Source organism: Panthera pardus, unplaced genomic scaffold, assembly GCF_024362965.1.
Source record: "Panthera pardus isolate Hobbes unplaced genomic scaffold, ASM2436296v1 HiC_scaffold_8, whole genome shotgun sequence".
In the NCBI taxonomy this organism is placed as follows: Eukaryota; Metazoa; Chordata; class Mammalia; order Carnivora; family Felidae; genus Panthera; species Panthera pardus.
The window spans coordinates 107,790,908-107,814,070 of record NW_026527013.1 but is presented as its reverse complement, the minus strand read 5'-3'; the positions used below and the strand labels follow the sequence as shown (position 1 = coordinate 107,814,070).

Genomic DNA, 23,163 nt, shown 5'->3' with positions numbered 1-23,163 from the left:
AGACCCCAAAAAAATATTCCTAATGGAAGTAATGTCTATTGTTAATTTTTATTTCATCAAGATGCTAGAGTCTAAAACACACCTATTTTGTCTCCATTCCCCTTCGGATTATACTAATATATGAGTTTCTAAATCAAATATAGCCAAATGTAAACATAGGCCTCAGTATTTTGCCATATAGATGCCTGGGCTCCATCTAGTGGCAGAAGGTAACTGTAGGTTTTTACCATTTTCCCAGAGGTTTTTTTTTCCCTTTATTTTTTCTTTTCAAATACATCTAATAGAGTTTGCATCTTAAGGACATCATGAATTAAGTTCCATAGGCTTCCAAAGAAACAGTAGTATGCGAGGTTAACAATTTGTGTCCATTCTTTTAGTTTGTACTATTCCTATTGAGAATATTTTATTGTCTCTACTTTCTAAAATTTGGCCTAAGTGGTCATTGCACGTTTTTATTCTTTTGGTTTCTTTCTTTGTCATTAAAGAGGACAGACAAAAATTGCATATCATAAATATGCAATGTCTTACCTATCATAAATGTCTTACCATTCAAATGTTGTATGAAATAGGGCACCTGGGTAGCTCAGTTTGACTCTTGATTTTGGCTCAGGTCATCATCTCACAATTCATGGGATGGAGACCTGCTTCAGGCTCTGTTTGGGATTCTCTCTCTCTGACCCTCCCCTGCTCATGTACACATTTCACATTCTGTCTCTCTCAAAATAAATGTTTTTTAAAAATGTATGAAACAATAATAAAACTTAAGAATAAAAATAATAAAGGCAAGTTAATGAAACACAGATAGGGCTAAAGAAAGTTAGCTGAAGTGAGATGGCAGATAATATTTTCAAGTTTAGCATTTTACTTTTTGCATGGTATTTCTTTTAATGTTTTGAATTATTTTTTTTCCAGTTGCCACAGTTATTTTTTCCTTAAACATATTTTACAGGCCTGATGTATTATTAAAGTATTTCCATTTGCCTGTATGTGCACTCATGACTGTGTGTGTGTGCACACACATGTGTATATGTACAGAATGTTTTGTTCTTTTTCTAAACTCATGAACTATGAGATCATGACCTGAGCCAAAGTCAAGAATCGGATGCTTAACCGGCTGAGCCACCCAGGCGCCCCTGGAGTGTTTTATTCTTAATTGGATCAGTTCAGACGTGAATTTTATGAGGAAAATTAGTTTTAAAAAATAATTATAAGCCAAAAAATGCCACAATTTCAAACCTTTTACAGTAAATTTTAATGTGTGATGCCTTTGGAGTGTTGTTTATTAAATTATTACAGATAAAAATTATGTAGTAAATTTACATATAAAAATATTAAATATAAAACTGTTAATGTATGTATTTGTGAATACATACAAGGTTAATGGATGTAATTATCTAACTTCTATTATCTTCCCAATAGTAGTAAGACTTAAAATTTAAATTTTTTTTAACGTATTATTTATTTTTGAGACAGAGAGAGAGCATGAGCAGGGGAGGGGCAGAGAGAGAGAGGGAGACACAGAATCCGAAGTAGGCTCCAGGCTGTCAGCACAGAGCCTGACGTGGGGCTCAAACTCACGAACCGTGAGATCATGACCTGAGCCAAAGTCGGACGCTTAACCGACCGAGCCACCCAGGAACCCCTTAACACTTAAAATTAAAAAGCTGTTTAGTGGAGCACCTGGGTGGCTCAGTCGGTTAAGCGTCCAACTTCAGCTCAGGTCATGATCTCGCAATTCCTGAGTTCAAGCCCCGAATTGGGCTCTGTGCTGACAGCTTGGAGCCTGGAGCCTGCTTCGGATGCTATGTCTCCCTCTCTCTCTCTGCCCCTCCCCTGATCATGCCCTGTCTCTGTCTCTGTCTCTGTCTCTCTCTCTCTCAAAAATAAACGCAAAAAAATTAAAATAAATAAATAAAATGCTCTTTAGTTGGATATACAATTTGAATATCACTATGGAAGGCCACTTGTATATATCCAGTATATGTTTCTCAAAAGGAAATTTTTTGTATTAAAGGTTTTATCTTTTAATAGCAGTTTTATGTTCACAGCAAAATTGAGAAGGACAGAGATTTCCCATATACATTTTGCCTTCACTCATGCATAACCCCATTATCAACATTTCCTACCAGAATGGAGCATTTGTTACAGTTGATGAACCCACACTGACACATGATAGTCACCCAAAGTTCATAGTTAAAATTAAAGTTCGCTCTTGATGTACATACTGTAAGTGTAGACAAACGTATAATAACATCCACCTATCGTTATAGTATCGTAACAGAGTATTCTCACTGCCCTAAAAATCCTGTTTTCCATTTACTTATCTCTTCCCCCCGTTCCCTGGCAGCCGTGGATCTCTTTTCACTATCTCCATCATTAATCCATTTCCTTCTGTGTCTTTTTGTAAATACTTTCTCCTAGTGTGTGGATAATCTCTCATTCCCTTGACATTGTCTTTCACGGAACAGATCTGTTGGTCGAAGGTGAGAGGAGTTACTGCTTCAGGGTGATAAACAAAATAATTTGATAGAAGCATTGGCCTAAAGTTGTCTGTTTTTACTACATTTATAACTACGTTTATATTATATAATCTATATTATTGTTTTGGCAATATATGTTAAGACATAAAGTAGTTCTATATACTAAATACAAAATCTTTAATACAAAAACAGAACTTAAAGTAACTCTGGAAAATAAAAATGTCTACAGCAACTTTGAGCTTCACAGTTGCCTCTGTCTGAGGTAGTAACGAGAAATACTTACAGGCATTTGTCTGCAGTTAAATGAACTTAAAGCAAAGAAACACATATTTGGTAGCATCACATGTCTGTTTTGATAATATCACCATTTTAGCACAGGTATAAAATCGTAGTATTTGTTCAATATCATAGGGCTGCTTCTTTGTTGCATACTGCGAGGCTACTTTAAAGCCAAGATTGTGGAGGCACGCTTTTCTATCACACACCTTTTGTTCTGGCAAAATTCCTCGATTCCAAGCACAAAAGAACCCTGAGGCCTGTTAATCTCCAAGTTATTTTGTATCTAATATTATATGAGATTGAGCGTGTTTCATTGTTCTACTTGGGTATTTTGGGAGTTTTCTGTAGCATAGAATCAGTGATATGGGTTGTCTAAAGAAACAATCCATGGAGAATAACAAATGCATGTTATAAAACAAAACTCAAAAGGTCAGTATAATTTTGAAAACATCTTTCCTACCATCTTCATGTTAAATATTTATATTGTACATACTGTATTCCTCTTCTCAGTTTTTCTCTATCCACCTTGAAAGAAAGGTAATGAGATTTCTGCTATGCTGGTTATTTTTTTCCTCCCCTGCATCTTTAATTCACATCAAAGAATTAAAAGACAAGAAAAATTACAAATGCACAAACAGAAACTTGAATAATCTGAATTAATTTCTCTCTGATTATTGGAACATTTTCTTAAGGTAAATTGCCTGTATCTGTTTGTAGAGATTACGTAATAAAGACGTTTATCTTGCTCTTAATATATACTATGAATAATAAGATTATTCTATAAGCAAATTTGCTTATAATATTTTTATATTACAAATTGAAGGGGCACCTGGGTGGCTCTCTCAGTTGAGCGACTTTTGATTTCGGCTCAGGTCATGATCTCACAGTTCCTGGGATTGAGCTCTACATCAGGCTCCAAGCTGACAGCATGGAGCCTACTTGCGATTTTCTCTTTCCCTCTCTCTCTCTGCCCCTCTCCTGCTTGCAATCTCTGTCTCCTCTCAAAATAAACATAAAAAAAAAACTTTTAGAAAAAAAGAAGAAATTGAAAAGCACTTTTATTACTCTAAAGAACCACACTATTAAGTATGTTTATTTAAACATTAGGTATACCGAATATCTATCCTTTCATAGCTCAAGATGATCTTCAAAGTTGTGTCTATATGACCTAGTATCTTTTATGCAGAAGAAAATTAAATGTATTTTTAAATCAGAACTCATCAATCTTGGTAACTTGTGCTTCTATTCTCTTCGCTCCTTATCATCGTTCCCTTCATAAGTTATGGCATACATCTGCCACTTTTCCATCAAGATACATGAAGTATCTTTGAGTTTCCAAGTTATGTCTGATAATGATGTGTAATTTGGTATCTCATTTTTCTTATTAGTCATATACTTCTACTTAACAAGAAAGTACAGATTCTTGGGTTAATTCGGATCTTCTTTTTAGGAATGTCTGACTGGCGGTGGAACATACAATTCTTGATCTCACGGTTGTGAGTTTGAGCCCCACACAATAGAGATTAATTAAAAATAAAATGTTCAAAAAATATTTTTTACAAAGTCTAATCTGTTTTGTTTACTTTTTATTTGCTCATTTCTTTCCTTTTTCAATGACTTTTTAATTCTAGAAAACATAGTAGGAAAAAATATATATTAAATAGACCCCTGATTGTGTAGTTGTAGCACAAAGTTTTGAAGATTAGAGAAAAGTAGCCTGCTTACTAGCCTATGGAGAATGAAAACAAATCTATACATATTTTTGGAATCTCCTTGAGTTTAAATTACAGAAAAAAAAAAACTTGAAAGAAGATCTTGATACTGTTTGTCTTCTTTTTTTCTATTAAAGTTTAAAGCTGATTTTTATTGGGCAGATGTTGTCTTCTAAATTTAATAGTGATATATGACTTTTAGAAATGTTTAGATCTTTGTTATTAAATACAAACCTGTAAGCAAATTATCCACATATGTAAACTGTAGGGATGGGAATCCCTTCTTTTTCTCTCCCCACTGTTTTCTGACTACCCTGTCCCCCAAGAAAACTCCCAAGAGCTCCAGTCTTATACTTAATTTTGGACATATCTGTTCTTATTTGGAGGTGATGATGTATTTATAAACTTATGCCACCAACAGATCCTCACTATTGCTTTGTATAAGAATATATGCTACTTGGAAAACTTTAGTGCCAGATGTTTTTGGAATTTGGTATGTTTTAGAATTTTGAAAAGGTGCATGTACCATGTATTATGGAACACTCCTAAGGGGGTCTGTCATAGCCCCCTGAGTCCAACATTTTATATTTTTTGTAGCAGATTTGCTAGCAAAATCAATTGTGGTAAATTCACCCTTAATTATTTAAATGAAGAACAGAATAACGTTTTGTTAATTCTAGTTTGGTTCTATGGTCAAACAAATTTTTTTAAATGCATACATACAACAGTTGGATTTCAGAGGTTTTAAATTTCAGAGTGATATATATAAAACAGAGTTGTAAAAAAATTGTACCAAAAACTCTGTTGAAGGTATCTCCATCTCTCTTCTGTCTCTGTCTCTGTCTCTTTCTGTCTTTTGCCAGGACAGGAGTTCAAATGAAATGAGTGGATTTAAAGTAAGAGAGTTTCCTAACAGAACTATTTCAGAAAATTTGCCGTAACATTTAACTTCACATAAGCCATACATCATTTGAACCTTAATTGATTTTAAACACTAAAAATTGTAGCTATGTAACCTACATGCAGCATATATTTGACAATTGACCTGTAGCATGTTTTCCCTGACTAAAAAAAGAGGAAAGTTTGTTTTTTGCTTTGTTTTTCTCATTTGGAGATTGTTTTTTCAAGCTCATTTATATCCAAGCATTTACTAGGAATATATAACACTCTGTGACATCTATCATGTCATTTATTAATAGTAGTTAATTTTCTAGCAAAGACAGGGAAAACAAGAATATGAGCTAATTTGAAAAATCTCACCTTTTATGAAATAAATTACCTCTAAGTTTCTATTTAAAGCTCACTTTAAGTATTTTCCAATTATAAAAATGCAATGTGAACTTTTCAAGGCCTAGGCAGAGAGCTGATAGATTTAAAGGTTTTTTTTTTCTCTTAATAAACTTAACCATAATTCACTTTGAACATTTCAGAGCAAAATCTCTAATCAGTTATGAAACTAGTATGAAGCGCCCTGGGAAAGAAACGAATATTATAATTAATATGTAAATAAGGGACTATATTATAGCTTCTCTCTGGCTACGTGGATGATTGCATCTTTGGCTTTTTGCAGCTTCACTAGTCTAATATATCTGGTTTTAGATTTCTCTTTTACTCATTTTGTTTAGGATTATTTGGATTTCTTGAAATTGTGAATTAAAGTCTTTTATCAGTTTGGGAAATTCTTAAGTTTTCATCTCTTCAAATGCTGCCTCTACCTCATTCTCCCCCTTTCCTGTTCTGAAACTCTAATTAAACATTTATAAACACTTTCCTTTTATATTCTTTTGCACTTCTTTCTGTTCCATCCCCGAGCTTCCTCTCCTGTCCTCTACCTCCTGGGTTTCCTTATAGAATTTTTTTTTATTATGAATTATTATTGTTATTTTTTGGGTCTTTATTCTATTTCATATGCTGTTGTTTCGTGTATATCTAATTTGCTCCAAAGCAAGACCACTGAATTTTTTATTTTACTTGTTGTATTTTTCACTTCATTGTATCTATTTAGTCATTTGTCACTTCTTTTTTTAAATTTTTTTAACATTTGTTGTATATTTTGAGAGACACAGAGACAGAGTGCAAGCAGGGGAGGGGCAGAGAGAGGGAGACACAGAACCTGAAGCAGGCTCCAGGCTCTGAGCTGTCAGCACAAAGCCCAACATGCGCTCAAACCCACGAACCTGTGAGATCATGATCTGAGCCGGAAGTCAAACGCTCAACCAACTGAGCCACCCAGGCACCCAGTTGTCAATTCTTTTATGTAACTTTACTATTTTCTGTCCCCAAACTAACACTTGGCATGTATCTCGTTTCAAATATTAAAGATCTATATTTAGGTAACCTGGGTGGCTCAGTCAGTTAAGTTCCAACTTGAATTCTGTTCAGGTCATGATTTCCCATGATTTCCTGGTTTTGTGGGTTTGAGCCTTGTGTTGGGCTCTGGCTGGCAGCCCAGAGTCTGCTTGGGATTCTCTCTCTCTCTCTCTCTCTCTCTGCCCCTCCCCTACTCACACTGTCTCTCTCTCTCAAAATAAATAAACTAAATTTTTTTTAAATAAAGGGGTGCCTAGGTGGTGCAATCGGTTAAGTGTCTGATTTTGGCCCAGGTCACGATCTCAGAGTTCATAAGGTCGAGCCCTGGGTAGGGCTCTGTGCTGACAGCTCAGAGCCTGGAGCCTGCTTCAGATTCTCTGTCTCCATCTCTCTCTGTTCCTTCCCCACCCCCACCCCCCGCCTCAAAAATAAAGATTAAAAAAATTATTTAAAAATTTTTTAAGGATCTATATTTATGATCTATGTCAAATAATTGATACTTTTAAGCACCCGTCTCTTGCTTCTCACTAACGGAATCTTCTCTCCTTATGTTTCTGGTGATCTTTTTGTGATGTATATGAAGTTTAAAGTTTGATTTACAGAAGTTTGCTTGACTCCTAGGAAAATGTCACTTTCCACCAAACAGGATTTGAAATTACCATTGCCACATCTCTAACCATCAAGATAAACTTAATTCTACCTTGAAGCATGAGATTTTCTGCATTAATGACTCAAAATCAAGCTTCAGGGGATACAAAGTATGTTTACTTTGTTTCCACCCTCAGTCCTAGAATGTATCCCTTTGGGCTCCATTCTAAACTCAAGGTTGACTCAACAGGGTTACTCTTTTGGCTGACTGCAGACTTTGTTTTTTCTTTTTGTTTTTTTTTCCCCCTTGACTCTTCTAGTTGTTACACTCTGTGAGACAGGAAGGGTTTTGAATATTGGATTCACTCCTCTAGATTTCTTTTCTCTCCCATTTCTTGCTTTCTCCTGTTTCTTGGTAAATCCACACTAGCATTCACTGATTTCCCCCCCCCGCCCCCCCGCCCACCAAATATCTTTAAATTCTTTTGGCTCACTTTTTAGTAGCTTTTGTCAGGGGGTTGGTTACCAAGATTGCTCCCCAAGGAGGAAATCCCTTGGTGAGGCCTTAGTAATCGACCTCTTGAAGAATGGAAATCAGTAAGGGGATGTTGGAGCAGAACCAGGCTAGCAGAGGAAGGAGGGTGGGAGAAAAGACTGCTGGAAAGAATTTGGTAATAATCAGTTATAGAATACATTGAAAGACATCGTGGAGACCAAAAGGAGATAGAATTTTCAGAAGAGATAACGAATAACACTATAAGAATCACCAAATAGGCTGTGTGCTGAGAAAAAGGTAATCGGATTTGGTACTTAGAATGGCATTAGAGAATCAACATGGGCCCCTTCAAGAACTGTGGTTTTAGAGTTTTCAAAGTACTAGTTAGGTAAAAAGCATATTTATCAGCTTCTATAAGAAGTCAGGTAAAGGCAAGAAAAGAAAAAAAATGGTTTCAGACAATGTAATTTTAGTCTGTGTATTTAAAATATTTTAATTAAATCATGATATGGTTAAGTTATAATTAAATTTCTTTATGAACAGACGATAAGCATTGAAAGACAATGCATACCAGATCAATCCTAAAATTAATCTGGCAGGACCTATATAAGAGAAATTTCTGTTAATGCTAGAAGAATGATAGTACTTGACATTTCATAGTTTCCTTAATTTTGTAATATTTAATTTCCATGAACTCAAAGATTGTCTTTTGATACTGGTTTGTGAATTAACCTCAGGTAATCATATCAGCTTATTTGATTGAACATGTGGATTAGGATTTCAAGACCACCAAGGCGTTTTAATCTTTAATCCATTTTAAAATAATACCATTTTGAGAGAGATACTAAGTTCAAGTCTCTGTCTTTTATCAGAAGAAACCTGAACTTGATTACGATGTGTAAGAATAAAACTCTCATGAGGAACAATTTTAAGACTTTATAATCTTTTTGACTTATATATAACAAAGAATAGAAGCCTTTCTGAAACGCTTCCAGTGGAAATTATTCAATGGTGCTATCCATTGACTATAATTATTGTCTTTCTGGGTGGCAAATTCTCCTCTACTCTTGCTATAGCAGATACTTGTATCAAATCACTTCTGACCTCATGTTTGGAAATGAATGAATGAATTAAAGTCTTCTGGGATATTTTATTTTACTGTTAGTAGCTTAAAAATAATGTGTTCATGTTCACTCCAATCAAGTGCCTAAGAGGATTTAACAGGTGTTTAAAATGGTAAGAAAGTTTAAGCCAACCAATAGGTTAGGAAAGTTCTCTTATTACAAGATGATATTGTACCCAGTAATTTGAGTGGAATTTGAACCTCTTCGCCTATCCCCACTCCTAATTTAATAAAGAAAACTGGATTACTCTATAATGATTTATTCTAGCCTACATTTATTTTTATGTCCCAACACTAAATATAAGTATCTGGTTTCATCTAGACATCTGTCAATGGTCAGGTTATGGATGGTTAAATAAGCTTTTACAGTGTCTTGGGATTATGGAATTGACTTCTTTTCAGGGTCATAAATACATACCTTATATATGTTGGATATAGTGCAAATCTACAATTCAGATTAAAAATAATCTTAAAACAAAGGACAAAGATTAAGTTAGTATTGATCTTACTATATTGGAATATTTCTCTGATTTGTGTGAAACATTGGCACAGAATTTACTAAAATGAAAGTCAGAGTTACTATTTTGAGTCAACATCACAAGGAAAATTTACTTGACCGTTTGGGGGAAAACAGAGTTGTGAACTGGAAGTCCTTTCTAAGTACTTATAGTTTAATAACAATGCCACATGTGGATATACTTGATGCATTTCATTTTCCCTATGTCCATTCTGCCAGTTATAGAGAACAAAAGCTAAATATTCTCTTTATATGAAGACAATTTGGTTTTACTACCATGAAATTGGAGTACCATTGGCAGACAGTGAAGGAGGCTATATACATGCTGCCTAAAACAATCAAATAATTTAAGTGAAATATAGTCAATAAACCTGTAAAGTAAGATGATTTATTTAGTTACAGAAATCTACTTTGAAAATGTTTCTTCTTGAAATTTCTTTTGCTAATAATGATATTGCTAACAATGTTGAATAGTATATATGCATCTTGGTCTATTAAAGGCTTCAACATGTCTTATAGCAGAAAAAAATTGATTTATCTTATTTTATTTTATTTTTTAATGGTTTTTTTTTAATTTTTGAAAGACAGAGAGTGAGTTGGAGAGGGGCAGAGAGAGAGGGAGATATAGAATCCAAGGCAGGCTCCAGGCTCTGAGTTGTCAACACAGAGCCTGACAAGGGGCTGGAACTCACAAACTGTGAGATTATGACTTGAGCTGAAGTCAGCCATTTAACCACTGAGCCACCCAGACACCCCAAAAGTTGACTTTATTGAGATCCCTTTTGCTTAAATACCTGATAAATAAAACTTCTTTTTCTTTTCTTTCTTTTTTTGTATTTATTATTTTTTAATTACTTAATTAACTAATTAATTAATTTTTGGTTAGGAAAAGCAGCGGTCTCGTGTGTGCAGTTTTTAGACCTCCATTCAGCCACATAAGAATAGGTCTTAGGCCTGGAATACTTCTTTCCAAGAGATAAAGAGTACACACAGACAGTACAGGGCTTATCCTTCAGTGGGTATGTCTTTCTCTGTTTCAAACTCAATGAGTACTCCTTTATTTTGCTTACATATGTCAGTGTCTCTCAGGCACATCCTCAGCTGTCAGTATTTCAGACGCAGTGAAGGTGGACGAGAGGTCCTTGAACCAAGGCTTAACGGGGGGTGTACAAAGCCAATTGCCCTGCTTTAGTTGTCAAGGGAACCCACCAGCCATGCAGAACTGGCGCACACTGAACCTGATCTTGCTGTCTCTCCTCTTTGTGAGTAAAAGTATTGTTCCACCCAGTGCTTGACGGTGTTGTTTTCCTCGGCAACTCCTATACCAAGGTGCAAGGAGCAGAAGTGTTTGGATCCAAATTGCTGGTGGCTAGTGTTGTGATGATCGTTGTGATCCTCCGTGGATTTGGAGTCCTCTCCTGGCACAGACAGCCAGTGCATGGTGTTCTACTCAGTGATATTTCTCTTAATGATGTGTCTCAAAATCAATTCTTCTTGGAACATCATTCAGAAATTATTTCCATAGATAATTGAAATTTGACACTGGACAGGTGTTGTGACATTTGACATTTGCTAAACTGTTTAGGTATTGTGAAGTTGACCTATAATTGAGAAAATTATGAAAGGTGATGTGATGGTCTCTTTTTTACTCTATTTACTCTAAGGTTAAGGACCTTGTATATAATGGTCCTCTTTATGAAGAGCACTTTTCCTCTGATCTCAGTAACAGGTATAGTTATGTAAATTTGATGGAACCATTTCTCTCTCTCTCTAAGTTTTTATTTAAATTCCAGTTAGTTAACATATAGTGTAATGTTAGTTTCACGTTGACAATAGAGTAATTCAACACTTCCATACAACACTCAGTGTTCATCACAAGTGCACTCCTTAATTCCCATAACCTGTTCAACCCATCCCCCACTGACTTCCCCTCTGGTAGCCATCAGTTTGTTCTCTATAGTTATGAGTCTGTTTCTTGGTTTGCCTCTCCTTCCTTTTTTCCCCTTTGTTTTGTTTCTTAAATTCCACATATGAATGAAATCATATGGTATTTGTCTCTGAGTTACATCGCTTAGCATAATGCTCTCTAGCTCCATCCTATCACTGCAAAATGGTAAGATTTAATTCTTTTTTATGGCAAGTAATATTCCATTGTGTGTGTGTATGTATGTATGTATGTATGTACGTGTATACACACACACATACCACATTTTCTTTATCCATTCATCAATCAGTGGATACTTGGACTGTTTCCATAATTTGGCTAATGTAAATAATGCTCCCATAAACATTGGGGTACCTCTATCCCTTTGAATTAGTATTTTTGTATTTTATGGGTAAATAACTAATAATTATATCTCTTTTATGTAAATACCTATTAATTTGGTAGCTAGATCTTATTTTTCTATGTGTTGGTTGCTAAATAGCTCAGAGTCAAATATGTAACAAATATCTGTAGATGATTTACTTTTCTCTTCATTTTTACTTCAGTTTTTAAAAATATATATATTTTAAAAGTTTTGCTGTGTGTGTAAGTTTTCTCCTGCTGCCATAACAAATTAAGACAACTTAGTGACTTAAAATAACACAAATTTATTATCTCCCAGCTCTGAATGTCGGAAATCTTGGTTGGCTCAGCTGATTTCTCTGCTCCAAGTTTGACCAGGGCAAAACCAAGAGGTTGATGTGCTGGATTCTTATCAGGATGCTCTAGAAAATGTTCACTCAAAGCTCATTCAGGATGCTAGCATAATCCATAGCCTTGTGGTTGCAGGATGGATGTTTCCATTTCTTTGCTGGCTGTCTACTAGGGGATGTTGTTATTGCCAAGAAGCCTCACTCACTGCATTGTGACACCCACATCTCAGAACTAGCAATGACCTAGCAAATTCTTCTGATGCCTGGAATCTGATTTCCTCTTCTGCCACATTTTTTTTTTTCTCCTCTTTTGCCTCTCATCAGAGAAATTTCATTGCTTTTAAGGGCTCAGGAGATTAGATTGGGTCCACCAGAATAATTCAGAATTGGTCTTCCCCTCTTAAGTTTCAGAAGATTAATTATATCTGCAGAGTCCCTTTGGCCATGTAAGATAATGTGCACACAGGTCCCAGGGATTATGTCACTGACATCTTTAGGGGGTCATTACTTGACCTACTATATTATACTTTATAAATGTTTGTTCATTATTTTTTAATATATCATAAATGAAATTTTAATAACAAACCAAGAAAAAAATAGATAATTTTCCAGTGAACTGAAAAAAAGTAAGAACCTCAGATTACTTTGTATATGAGGAGAATCTCATAAAATTTTTTCTAGCTAAAATTTGATTTAAAATATAATGCAGTTATTTTCATTTTTAAATTTTAGAGTTAAAGTGACAATGAACCTTTATAAACATTAAGCATATATATTTGCCAGGATTTTTGGCTATTTTCCTAAATTAGTGAAAAAAATAAAATCTATGAATTGTATCATTATATTATCACAATGTTATTTCATTTATCCTTACCTCTGTCCTTTGTGTTTAAGTTCATGAAGCATTTGCTTTATTTCATCTAATTTTTAATATTTTTTGTGTATATATATTTTTAATGTTTATTTATTTCTGAGACAGAGAGAGACAGAGCATGAGTGGGGGTGGGGCGGAGAGAGAGGGAGACACAGAATCAGAAGCAGGCTCCAAGCTCTGAGCTGTCAACACAGAGCCCGACGCGGGGCTCCAACCCACAAACCATGAGATCATGACCTGAGCCAAAGTCAGTCCCCCAACCGCCTGAGTCACCCAGGTGCCCCTAATTTTTAATATTTTTTAAACACTTATTCGTTTTTGAGAGACAGAGCACAAGCAGAAGAGGGGGAGAGAGAGAAGGAGACACAGAATCTGAAGCAGGCTCCAGGCTCCGAGCTGTCAGCACAGAGCCTGATGCTGGGCTTGAACTCAAGAACTGTGAGGTCATGACCTGAGCTGAATTCAGATGCTTACTAGGCTGAGCCACTCAGGTGGCCCTATTACATTTAATTTTGTAATTACCGGAACCATAAGTGCTTTTACTCTCTACAATATAGGTACATCTGCTAGCAAAAAGTGTCTGTCCTTTTCAGGAAGCCTAGCTGTTAAGATGTGGGTTTTTTAAGGCGTTTTTTTTTTTTTTTTTTTTTTCTGACAAAAGTAAGATAAATCTGAGCCCAGCTGCTTACTACTTTTAGCATATTTGAGTACTATGTAAACTTACTGTTCTGTTTCCTCACTTGTAAATGAGTTTAGTAGTTGTTACCTCACAGGACTCTGAGTAGTAACTGTAAATTGTTTACCAGTTTGTCTGGAATATAGCTAAGAGAAAGTTGATGAAGGAGGGTTTTTTTTAAGACTATCATTACAGGGGATCAGTGAGAAACACGACTTCATTGCTGTGGAAGAAGACAGATTATAGAAGGGTTTTCTCTGTCCACCAAAAACTTGTTTTTATTTTAGCTATATAAGACATCATTCTTGTTCTGTTACCCAGCAAATATTCATATAGACATTTCGTGTACCTACTCTCTCCTTTGTCATCTTTCTGCATCTCTTACCTTCTATTTCAGGTCACTTATCTTCTGGTGAGTTCATTCTTTAGAATTTCCTTCACTGAATGTTGGCTAGCAGTGGAATCTTCAAGTTTCTGTTTGTCTGAAACTATATTTATTTCACAACTTCATTTTTGAAAGATTGCCCACTACCCACCCCTTGTATAAAATTCTATTCTGGCAACTATTTTCTTTTAGCACACTAAAGATGTATCTGATTGTCCAATGACTTCCATGACCATTCTTAAGAGGTCACTTCTCATCCCAACTGTCAATTCTTTGAAGGAAACCTGACTTTTATTCTTTCCCTGCTTTAGCAACTTTAAACATTTGCTTTTGTATGTAGTGTTTTATAGTTTAATATGCTGCATGTAGGCTTGGCTTTCTTTTTTTTTTTATCGTTCTTAGGATTCATGTAGCTTTCTGAAGCTATGAAATATTGGTTTATATCAGTTCTAGAAAATCCTCAACCTTTAATTTGTCAAATATTGCCTCAACGCAACACTCTTCCTTTCTTTTTGCAACTCGATCTTCCATGTCTTTTAAGTTCGCTCTGTTTTTAAATTTTTTCATCTTTTTTTCTCCTTGTGCTGCACTTGGATAACACTTCCTTGACAGTTGGTAAATCCTTTCTCTACGATAATATAATCTGATATTAAAGCCATCCATTTAGTTAAAAGATTTGGTTATTGGGGCACCTGGGTGGCTCAGTCGATTAAGCGTCTGACTTTAGCTCATGTCATGATCTCATGGTTCATGGGTTCAAGCCCCACGTCAGGCTCTATGCTGACAGCTTAGAGCCTGCAGCCTGCTTCCAATTCTTGTCTCCCTCTTTGCCTCTCCCCTGCTTACTCTCTTACTCTTTTTCTTTCTCGAAAATAAATAAGCATTAAAAATAATTTTAAATAAGATTTTGATTGTTGTATTTTTTATTACCATAAGCTCTCTTTTCTTAATATATTGCTTTTTAGTTTCTTATTTCCTGTGAATATTTTAAATTTCTTTAAATATGGCAAAGGAGTTATTTTAGAATATATATCAGATAATTCCAACAGCTGTCTTTTGACATTCTACTGTTTGCGTATATTCTTACTCAGGATGCTTTGTTTTCTTGTGAAGTTGATTACTTTTTGTTATATGTTGGTCACTGCCTTTAAAAAATTATATTTAATGATTCATTAAGGCCTAAAATGAGAGTGATTTTCTCCAGAGAGAATTTGTGTTTGCTTTAGCCAGGCAGCTGGATGTTCTACAAGACAAGCTATTTGGTCCACCTAAGATCTGTAAACTTGGCTGTACATCTGAGCAATGGTTGGCTTGTGATCGCAACTTCTTGGGGACATTTTTCTCCCATCTCTGCTCAGGGCCTATGTAACTTTTTCTCTAGTAGCCTGATATTAGAAGGGTAGGTGGGATCATTAGGGGTTCCATATTTGTGTGGGGAGGCTTTTCTGTTGACTGTCCACTTTGCATGGTTCCTGGGTTTTTATTAATCTTCCCCTTCAGGTGATGATGCCAAAAACTAAATTATGTTTGATGGAGCACAGATGTCCTCAGCCCAAAACTGGTTCTCACACTCCATGCATTCTTATTTTTGCTTGGATTTTTGGCTGTATGGTCCTCTTGTTAGCTCTTCAGTGCTTTCAAAAAAAAAAAAAATATATATATATATATATTATATATATAATACATATAAATTTATGCATTTATATATTAAAATACATTTATATAATTATATGTATATTATAAAAATATATATAATTTTTTTTTTGTTTTTAGTAGCAGGGTCTTTTAACCCTGTATAGTAGGCAGAATAATAGCCCACTAAATATGTACATGTTCTAACTCCCAGAACTGTGAATGTGTTGTTACATGGCAAGGAGAAATTAAGGTTGCACATGGAGTTAAGGTTGCTAATTCATCTGCCTTCAGAAGGGGGAGATTACCCTGACTTGTCTGGGTGGGCCCACTGGAGTCACAGTATCGTTAGAAATGAGAGAGAGGGGCAGGAAAGTCAGAGTGAGGTGATGTGAGAAGCATGCAACTAGTTATTACTGGCTTTGAAGTTGGAAGAGGGCCTTGCGCCAAAGAATGTGGGCAGCCTCTAGAAGCTGGAAAAAGCACGGAAACGGATTCTCCCTCAGAGCCTCCAGAAAGGAAGGAAGCTCTGCCAACATATTTAATTTTGGAACGGCAAGGCTCATTTTAGACCTCTGACCTCCAGAGCTGTAAAATAAGTAATTTGTGTTATTTTAAGCCACTAGATTTGTGGTAATTTATAATGACAGCAATAGGATAATAATATACTGTATCCTATTAGAAATAGAAGCTCCCCATTGTTTTATAAAGAGCGTAGTTAAATATTAAAGATCTGAAAAGAACAATGGTACGGTCCCCATTTTTGTGGTTACTTTACACTTAATATCATTTAAAACATAATGGTGAAATAATGTGCTACTAAGGAAAGTAAGGATATTTTGTCTGATCCAATTGGTTTTAATATTAGTGATTGATGTACATTACCTTAAATCCTGATCGATTTGAAACTAAAAGATACAGTATTCCAAATGGTTACCAAATATGCTTATTTCTGGCAAAGTGATGAAAACTAAAATTTTAACTAGCTCGCTTCCTCCAAACTCATTGCTCAGAGTGAATGGAAATTTTTGCTACAAATATTTTCTCAACATTTTTGACAAATAAAAACCTAAATAACCACAACTTTGTTCATTTACTACATGTGAGTTTTTGTAAGAGGTTTTACATTTATTTCAATAACATTACTGAATCAAATTATCCTTTAAATTAAAGCCAAACTTGATCTATTTCAAGTGTGCCAAGTTACTTAGCCTTATTGCTATGCGTTTGCTCATGAAAGCCGCTAATCCTGTGAGGACTGGCACAGACCATGTGAGGAGCTAGGGAATCAGATCCCATAACAAACCATGATGAGCAAAGATTTCCTTCCAGACAGCATATGATGCATATTTTCCGTCATAAAATGTATATGAATGAATGTAGATGTATAGAGTGTTAATTCGGAACCCTAAAAAGATGATATTAGAAGAATTTGACCTGATCCTGCAGCCAGTATACTTTCCATTGAATGACAATGTTTATTAAATAGAATGATGATCATTGATTGATTGACTCTTAGGTGAGTCAATTAGTCCTTCTTGGCTTTGTTCATATCATCTCTAAAATAATAAGGAATAAATATAATAATAACTGAGGTTTGTCATTCTCCAACATTTTAACTATTATAGAAAGAGTGTACACACACATACCTATACAAAAATAATATATTTATTATTTTATGTAAAATATATTAATAAATAAAGACCTTCATCTAACATTCTGAAAATGTCTTTTAAAATAAAATTTAATAAAACGAAACCTGAGTTACATTGGCTAGATGAGATCTTATGTTGGAAGGAGAAGAGAAAAGGTATATCTCACTGTGGCTAGGGCAATGAACTTCAAAGTGACTTTAGTTCCCTCTGACCCATAACATTTGTTTCATAACTCTTTTGATATAGTTGAAGATCATCACTGTTACAGAGAGATGTTAACAAAGTATAAAGTATTTCCCTTCTGCTGATCATCTTTTACTGGTACCTACTCAAAAATTTGGAGATGTCCTCCTATGGAAAAAATGTTGGCCCTATTCGTCTTGCCTGTCTGTAAAACAGCTCAGTGAGGATAATGATGATTCTTCATAACATGTGCCTGTAGTTGCAATTAATGTGTTCCCCCAAAGGATTTCTAGCAAGACTTGTCTTTCCATAATATACCATGTCTCTTTTATACTGATCATTTGATAAATAACTGCTCAAAGGGGCTATTACTGATGGACTGTTATTGCTTGATATGGCTGTTGCAGCTAGTGATTTTAGCCCAATCTCTGAGCTAACGGAATGCATGCTAAAGCTGTTTAACATTAAGAAGTTGTAAACTTTTAAGTTGTGAATCTTAGCTGGATGACTCTGTTTGGCCATTCTCAAATCAGTGCTTTTGAAATCAAGCTTAAACTGGATTGAATATCAATTTTACTATACACAGTCTAAAGAACATTGGAACAATTACTTAAATATTGTGAAACTTTGTTTCTTTATCCACAGAATGAAGAAAATATTGCCTGCTTCCATGAGTTATGTGAAATCCTTTGTAAATGCTAAAGCTTATCATATTAGTTGTTATAGTCTCATTATATGTGATATATTAGTATGAATATCAGTCAATACAGGAATGTCAAAGAACTTTGCTTAGCAGAGAAGTATTGTCTGTTTTTATTATTGAGCGTTTTGACTTGTAATTCAGAAAGCTCTAATAGAAATTAAAGGCATAAGCTTTGTCCCTAAGAAGCTCTCAGTAAATTGATATATGCCAGTGAGGAAACAGTTGCTGTGCATAGTGAAAGACTCTGTGAACTGGGTAAGTATTAAGTGGCTGCTGTAGGAATATAGAAGGGATGTCGAACCCTCTCTGGTAGTTCAAATGAGGTAAACGTGATCACAGACTTAAAGAAAAATGAGAGCAAATTAAGCAGAAGAGGGGGAAGAATAAAGGGGGGTTGGGACATGTGCAAGGTTAAGGCAAATTTTCTGTGCTTGAGGAGTAACAAATGGCTTGGAGTGATGGGTGCACGCATGAAGAATGGGAGAGATGATTAGTAAGGCACATACAGGCAGGAGAAGCAGAATTTACCCTGCTCTCTAGATAGGAGAAGAAGTGAAATTCTTTAGAGAAGTAAGATGAATAGAGTTCTTTGCGAAGATTTTTCTCACAGCTTGTGGGTGATGGATGGAGAGAGCTGCAGGGAGGCACTGAGAAAGGGGGCCAGAAAAACTGGAAGCACAGAACATAGTGGGGAAATTTTACGTGTTTAGAAAGTAGGGCTCGAATTAAGTTAGACTGAAGCATTAGGCACTGGGCATGTGTGGGATTGACTAGAGAGAGATTTTAGAGATAATCTCTATTAGCTTGTTTACTGATTGGTCAGAGGTGGGGGTGAAGGAAAGACGAATATTGCGTAGTCTCCTAAATTTCTGGGTTGATGAACTCCTACTCTCATTGAACGTGGCAGCTGGGAAAGGGCAGAGATTTGAAGGGCCAGATACTGAGTTTATTTGTTGGTATGTTTATGTGACATGCCTGAATCTCAGCTGCAAATCTGAAATTCAGGAAAACTGGTCAGGCCTGGAAGTATAGATTTGAGTGTCAGTTTGAAGGTGGTCAGAAAACCCATCTGCATAGAAGCAATTGCCTTGTAAAATTTTTCATTGTTATTCATTTTGATGCAATTACATGATTAGGTAATTTTAATGTCTACTTCCTGTAGGCTTCATAAGAAATAGAGTCTAGTATACATTAGTGATATATTTCAAAACATCCACATTAGTTTTAAAACAAGTAAATTAAAGAGTCATGTTGTGTTATATTGTACATTGATCTGTCCATCTAAGAAAAAAGTTCTATATCAGCCACTGCCACTATCATTTTTAAGATAAGTATTTTTAATTATACTTACAAGTAAAGGTGTATGCCTGTTTTAACTTTTGCCCATGTGATCAAATGGCTGATTCAAAGTTTTTCCAAATAAATGGCTTTGGCTTGAAGACAAGGTATGTCAAACAAGAATTCAAACATTTTAGGGTCCCAAAGCAATCCATCATAATTAAATATAAATTATATCTTTATCTTTCACAAGATAATTAGAGCTAGGTGACTAGACTGGACATTAAGGTAGTGTAATATATGAATCTCATTAGCATCGCTAGTAGATTTGTCTTATTAGGGAGGGAAGGATTGTACAGTTACACATCAAAAATAATTTTTTCCCTTTGGAATCACTTCATCATTGTTTCTTGTTTGAATATTTTTTTAAAAAAATTTAATGTTTATTTCTTTGAGAGAGAGGGTGTGAGCAGGGGTAGGGCAGAGAAGTGGGGGCGGGGGAGGGAAGAGAGGAAGTATCCCAAGCAGGCTTCACACAGTCAGAGCAGAGCCTGATGCAAGGCTTTAACTTAAGAAGTATGGGATCATGACCTGAGCTGAAATCAAGAGTCAGACAGTTAACCGACTGAGCATTGGTTGAAATAGTCCAAATGGTGGACTGTTTTATATAAAGAAGGATTTCATTACCTTTGTTATGATGATTATAACTTACTTTAATAATAATTATACACCAAAGTGATTTGTCTTATTAGTGATGGAAGAATTGTACATTTAACATCAAAAATTATTTTTTCCTGGAATGCCTGGGTGACTCAGTCAGTTAAACATTCTACTCTTGCTTTCTGCTCAGGTCATGATCTCATGGTTTGTGAGTTAGAGCCTCGCATGGGGCTCTGCAAAGACAGGTCATGATCTCAGGGTTGTTGTCTCAAGCTCTGCATAGGGCTCTGTGCTGACAGTGCACAGCCTGCTTGGGGTTCTCTTTCTCCCTCCCTCTCTGCCCCTCCCCACTTCTGTGCATGTGACTCTTTCTCTCTCAAAATAAATAAACTTTAAAATAATAATAATAGTAATAATAATAATAATAATATTTATACACCAGATGTGTAAGTTAAGTTTCTCCACTAGACCTTTCCATTGTGACACTCTTAGCATAATAAAGTAGAATTTCAGTTTTGAGGACATATTGTTCAGCCTAGAAGAATTAATAGAATCTAAAATAATAGGTGAAAGTTTAAATTGCACTAATTCTAAATATTAAAATCTAACCATGTGAAACATTAACAATCCTTAACAGTGTCATAAATTATTTTAACTTTTTAGCAAGGTGACAAAAATTGCTATATTTTGTAAAGCTTTTTTTTACACAGTCATATTCTGTTATAAGTAAATTCGGGCTCCAGGCCAAGGAGAACTTTGGAGAACTTTTAAGTTTGAGAGACCGTCTCACAGCTGGAAAGCACCCCAAAGTGGATTGATCACAGAAGAATATGTTTTCCATTATCCAGACCTCTACCAAACTGTTTCTTGTAGCTTGAAAATAATAAAGATTTTGTAAGCCCCAAGAGGTCTTTTTTGATCCATGAATGAAGTTACCCTGGATTCATATAACTAAAATCTGACTTCCTTTCAACCATTGAAATTCAAAACCCTTCCATTTATTAGAATGGAATAAGAAAAGTCTTCCAAAATGTCAAAACTTAGTATTCTAATGAAGTCAATGTCAGTGCATATCAAAAGTTTTTATTCCATTTAAGGTGAGTACAGTATGATGTGAAAGGAAATGTAAAATGAGTCATGGAAGTAGGTTAATTAAAACAGAATATTAGAGGATGAATTCAGGTAGCCTTTAAATTATTTTTAACATTTTTAAAAATCAAAGTTATACTTTTTTTCCTCTTAGTTATCACAAAATTATTTTATTCATATTTCAATGTTTGGAATTTATGAATTTCCAGAAAAATAAGATATTTGGGTTTTTGTTACTTTAAATTTCTTGTTACCCAGAATTTTGAGACAAGAAAAAATCTTTGAAAAGTGGTTCTTCTGACCCATCCGTGAACTTATAATGCCATTTTATCCATGATATATTGTACATTTGTAGTACCTTTTTATAGACGAAATGAAGCATGATTCATAGAATGTTCTATGTGACTTATCTAGACCTAGTCTCCATTTTGCAGTAAGCAGTGGAAGAGGTCATTTGTTGTGTATAAATGTGGTACCCTAGTAACTTAGCAGTATATCTAAAATAAAATCCAAGTCATCATTTCAATTCTAGATCACATATATCCAGATCATATACACAGGAATGAAATTTTGAGGCAGTTTTTCTCAGAATAAAATTGGGAATTGCTCTTAAGAATCAGTTACCATTGTAGTCAAAGGAAATAACTACAAAATCACAAGGTTTGAGAAGTGGCGCAATCACCCATCTTGCCAGGTGAAAGAAATTGATGCAACATGTTGAACTTTGATCATTCATGTTTCACTAGCGAACCTAAACGCACAGAGAATACTTTACTCAAATTGCTTACAAGAAATGCCAACCCTCATCTCTCCTTATCAAAGAGATGAAGATATGGGAGAATAAAAAAAACCCCTGCAGATTATCCTTAAATCTTATTTTAGACAATATATATATTTTTTACTTCCTGTCCTATCAAACTATTGTTTTACCCAGATTTCTTAACAGAATTGCCTTCTCCTTGCCCCTGTCTGCCCTCTTGTGGAGAGCAGCAGCAGGATACAAAGTAAGGAGAAACGACACATGGCAGAATATTCATGGTGAGATGATATGTACTTAAGATAGGTGTTACCACATGTCACTAGATGATAATGTCTGGTGAGATTCTACATATTTCAAAATAATGCCCTATTTTTAATATTGCATTTATTTTTAACTACTGAATCTCAGTTGGCTCACTCTGCTCTAAGATTGCAAGAGGGAATCCCAGAGGAAAGGAAAAGCAAGAGGAAATTGTTATCCAATGTACTTTCCAGGGTTTAACTAAACCATTGGCCAGAGTTGATTTTCTTATTAAATGTTGGTGCTTTGTGTAAGTGAAAGAGTAACAATACCTCATGTTTTCATCAGAATATTTGTGAGGGGAGGAGGAGAGGGAGAGGGGAATTGGAGAAGACCTATCATTTCCCAGATCTGTTTAAATAACTTGATTAATAGCTTCATCTCAGTTCATGCAGGCTGCATCCTAAACCATAAAAGTTTCTGTTTCTTTGGGTTTATTGGACTATTAAAAAATCACAGCCCACTAAAGGTTCAGTCAGGGACTTTTGAAAAAGATAAACAGAACCTTTGACTCATAACTAATAACTGAATAAATAAGATTTTTATTATAAAATCACTGGGAAAAAACCCAAATCCTTCCATTGTAAAATCTCCCCTATATTTCCATAATGAAACTGATGTGACAAACCATTCAATGATAACGTAATTAAGAACTCAAAATTGTTCAGTTTTCCTTATACCCATAGATGTGAGATTGTACCCAGTATTTCTGTCCTGGTTTGGCCTTGTGCCTCAGTTCCACTCTTCCCTCCACAGCTGTTTGCTGGGTGTATTCCTCCTTAGGTAACAGGGCTCCATGGAGAAGACCCCAAGGGGACTGAGGGAA

The 23,163-nt window shown here is 35.1% G+C and overlaps 1 protein-coding gene across 6 annotated transcripts in view; it reads left to right on the top strand.

The window, feature by feature from the left end:
• The window catches only part of AGMO (alkylglycerol monooxygenase), a 387,401-nt gene that overhangs the window by 281,862 nt on the left and 82,376 nt on the right, over positions 1-23,163 (top strand). The window contains exon 14 of one of the 6 annotated variants that reach the window (XM_019443503.2): positions 12,112-12,132. The exons of the other annotated variants lie outside the window; for them this stretch is intronic. Within the exon in view, the coding sequence (XP_019299048.2) occupies positions 12,112-12,117 (6 nt within the window). The 3' untranslated portion in view covers positions 12,118-12,132. Of the gene's footprint in view, positions 1-12,111; positions 12,133-23,163 lie in introns of those variants that run through there. 6 annotated transcript variants of the gene reach the window in all.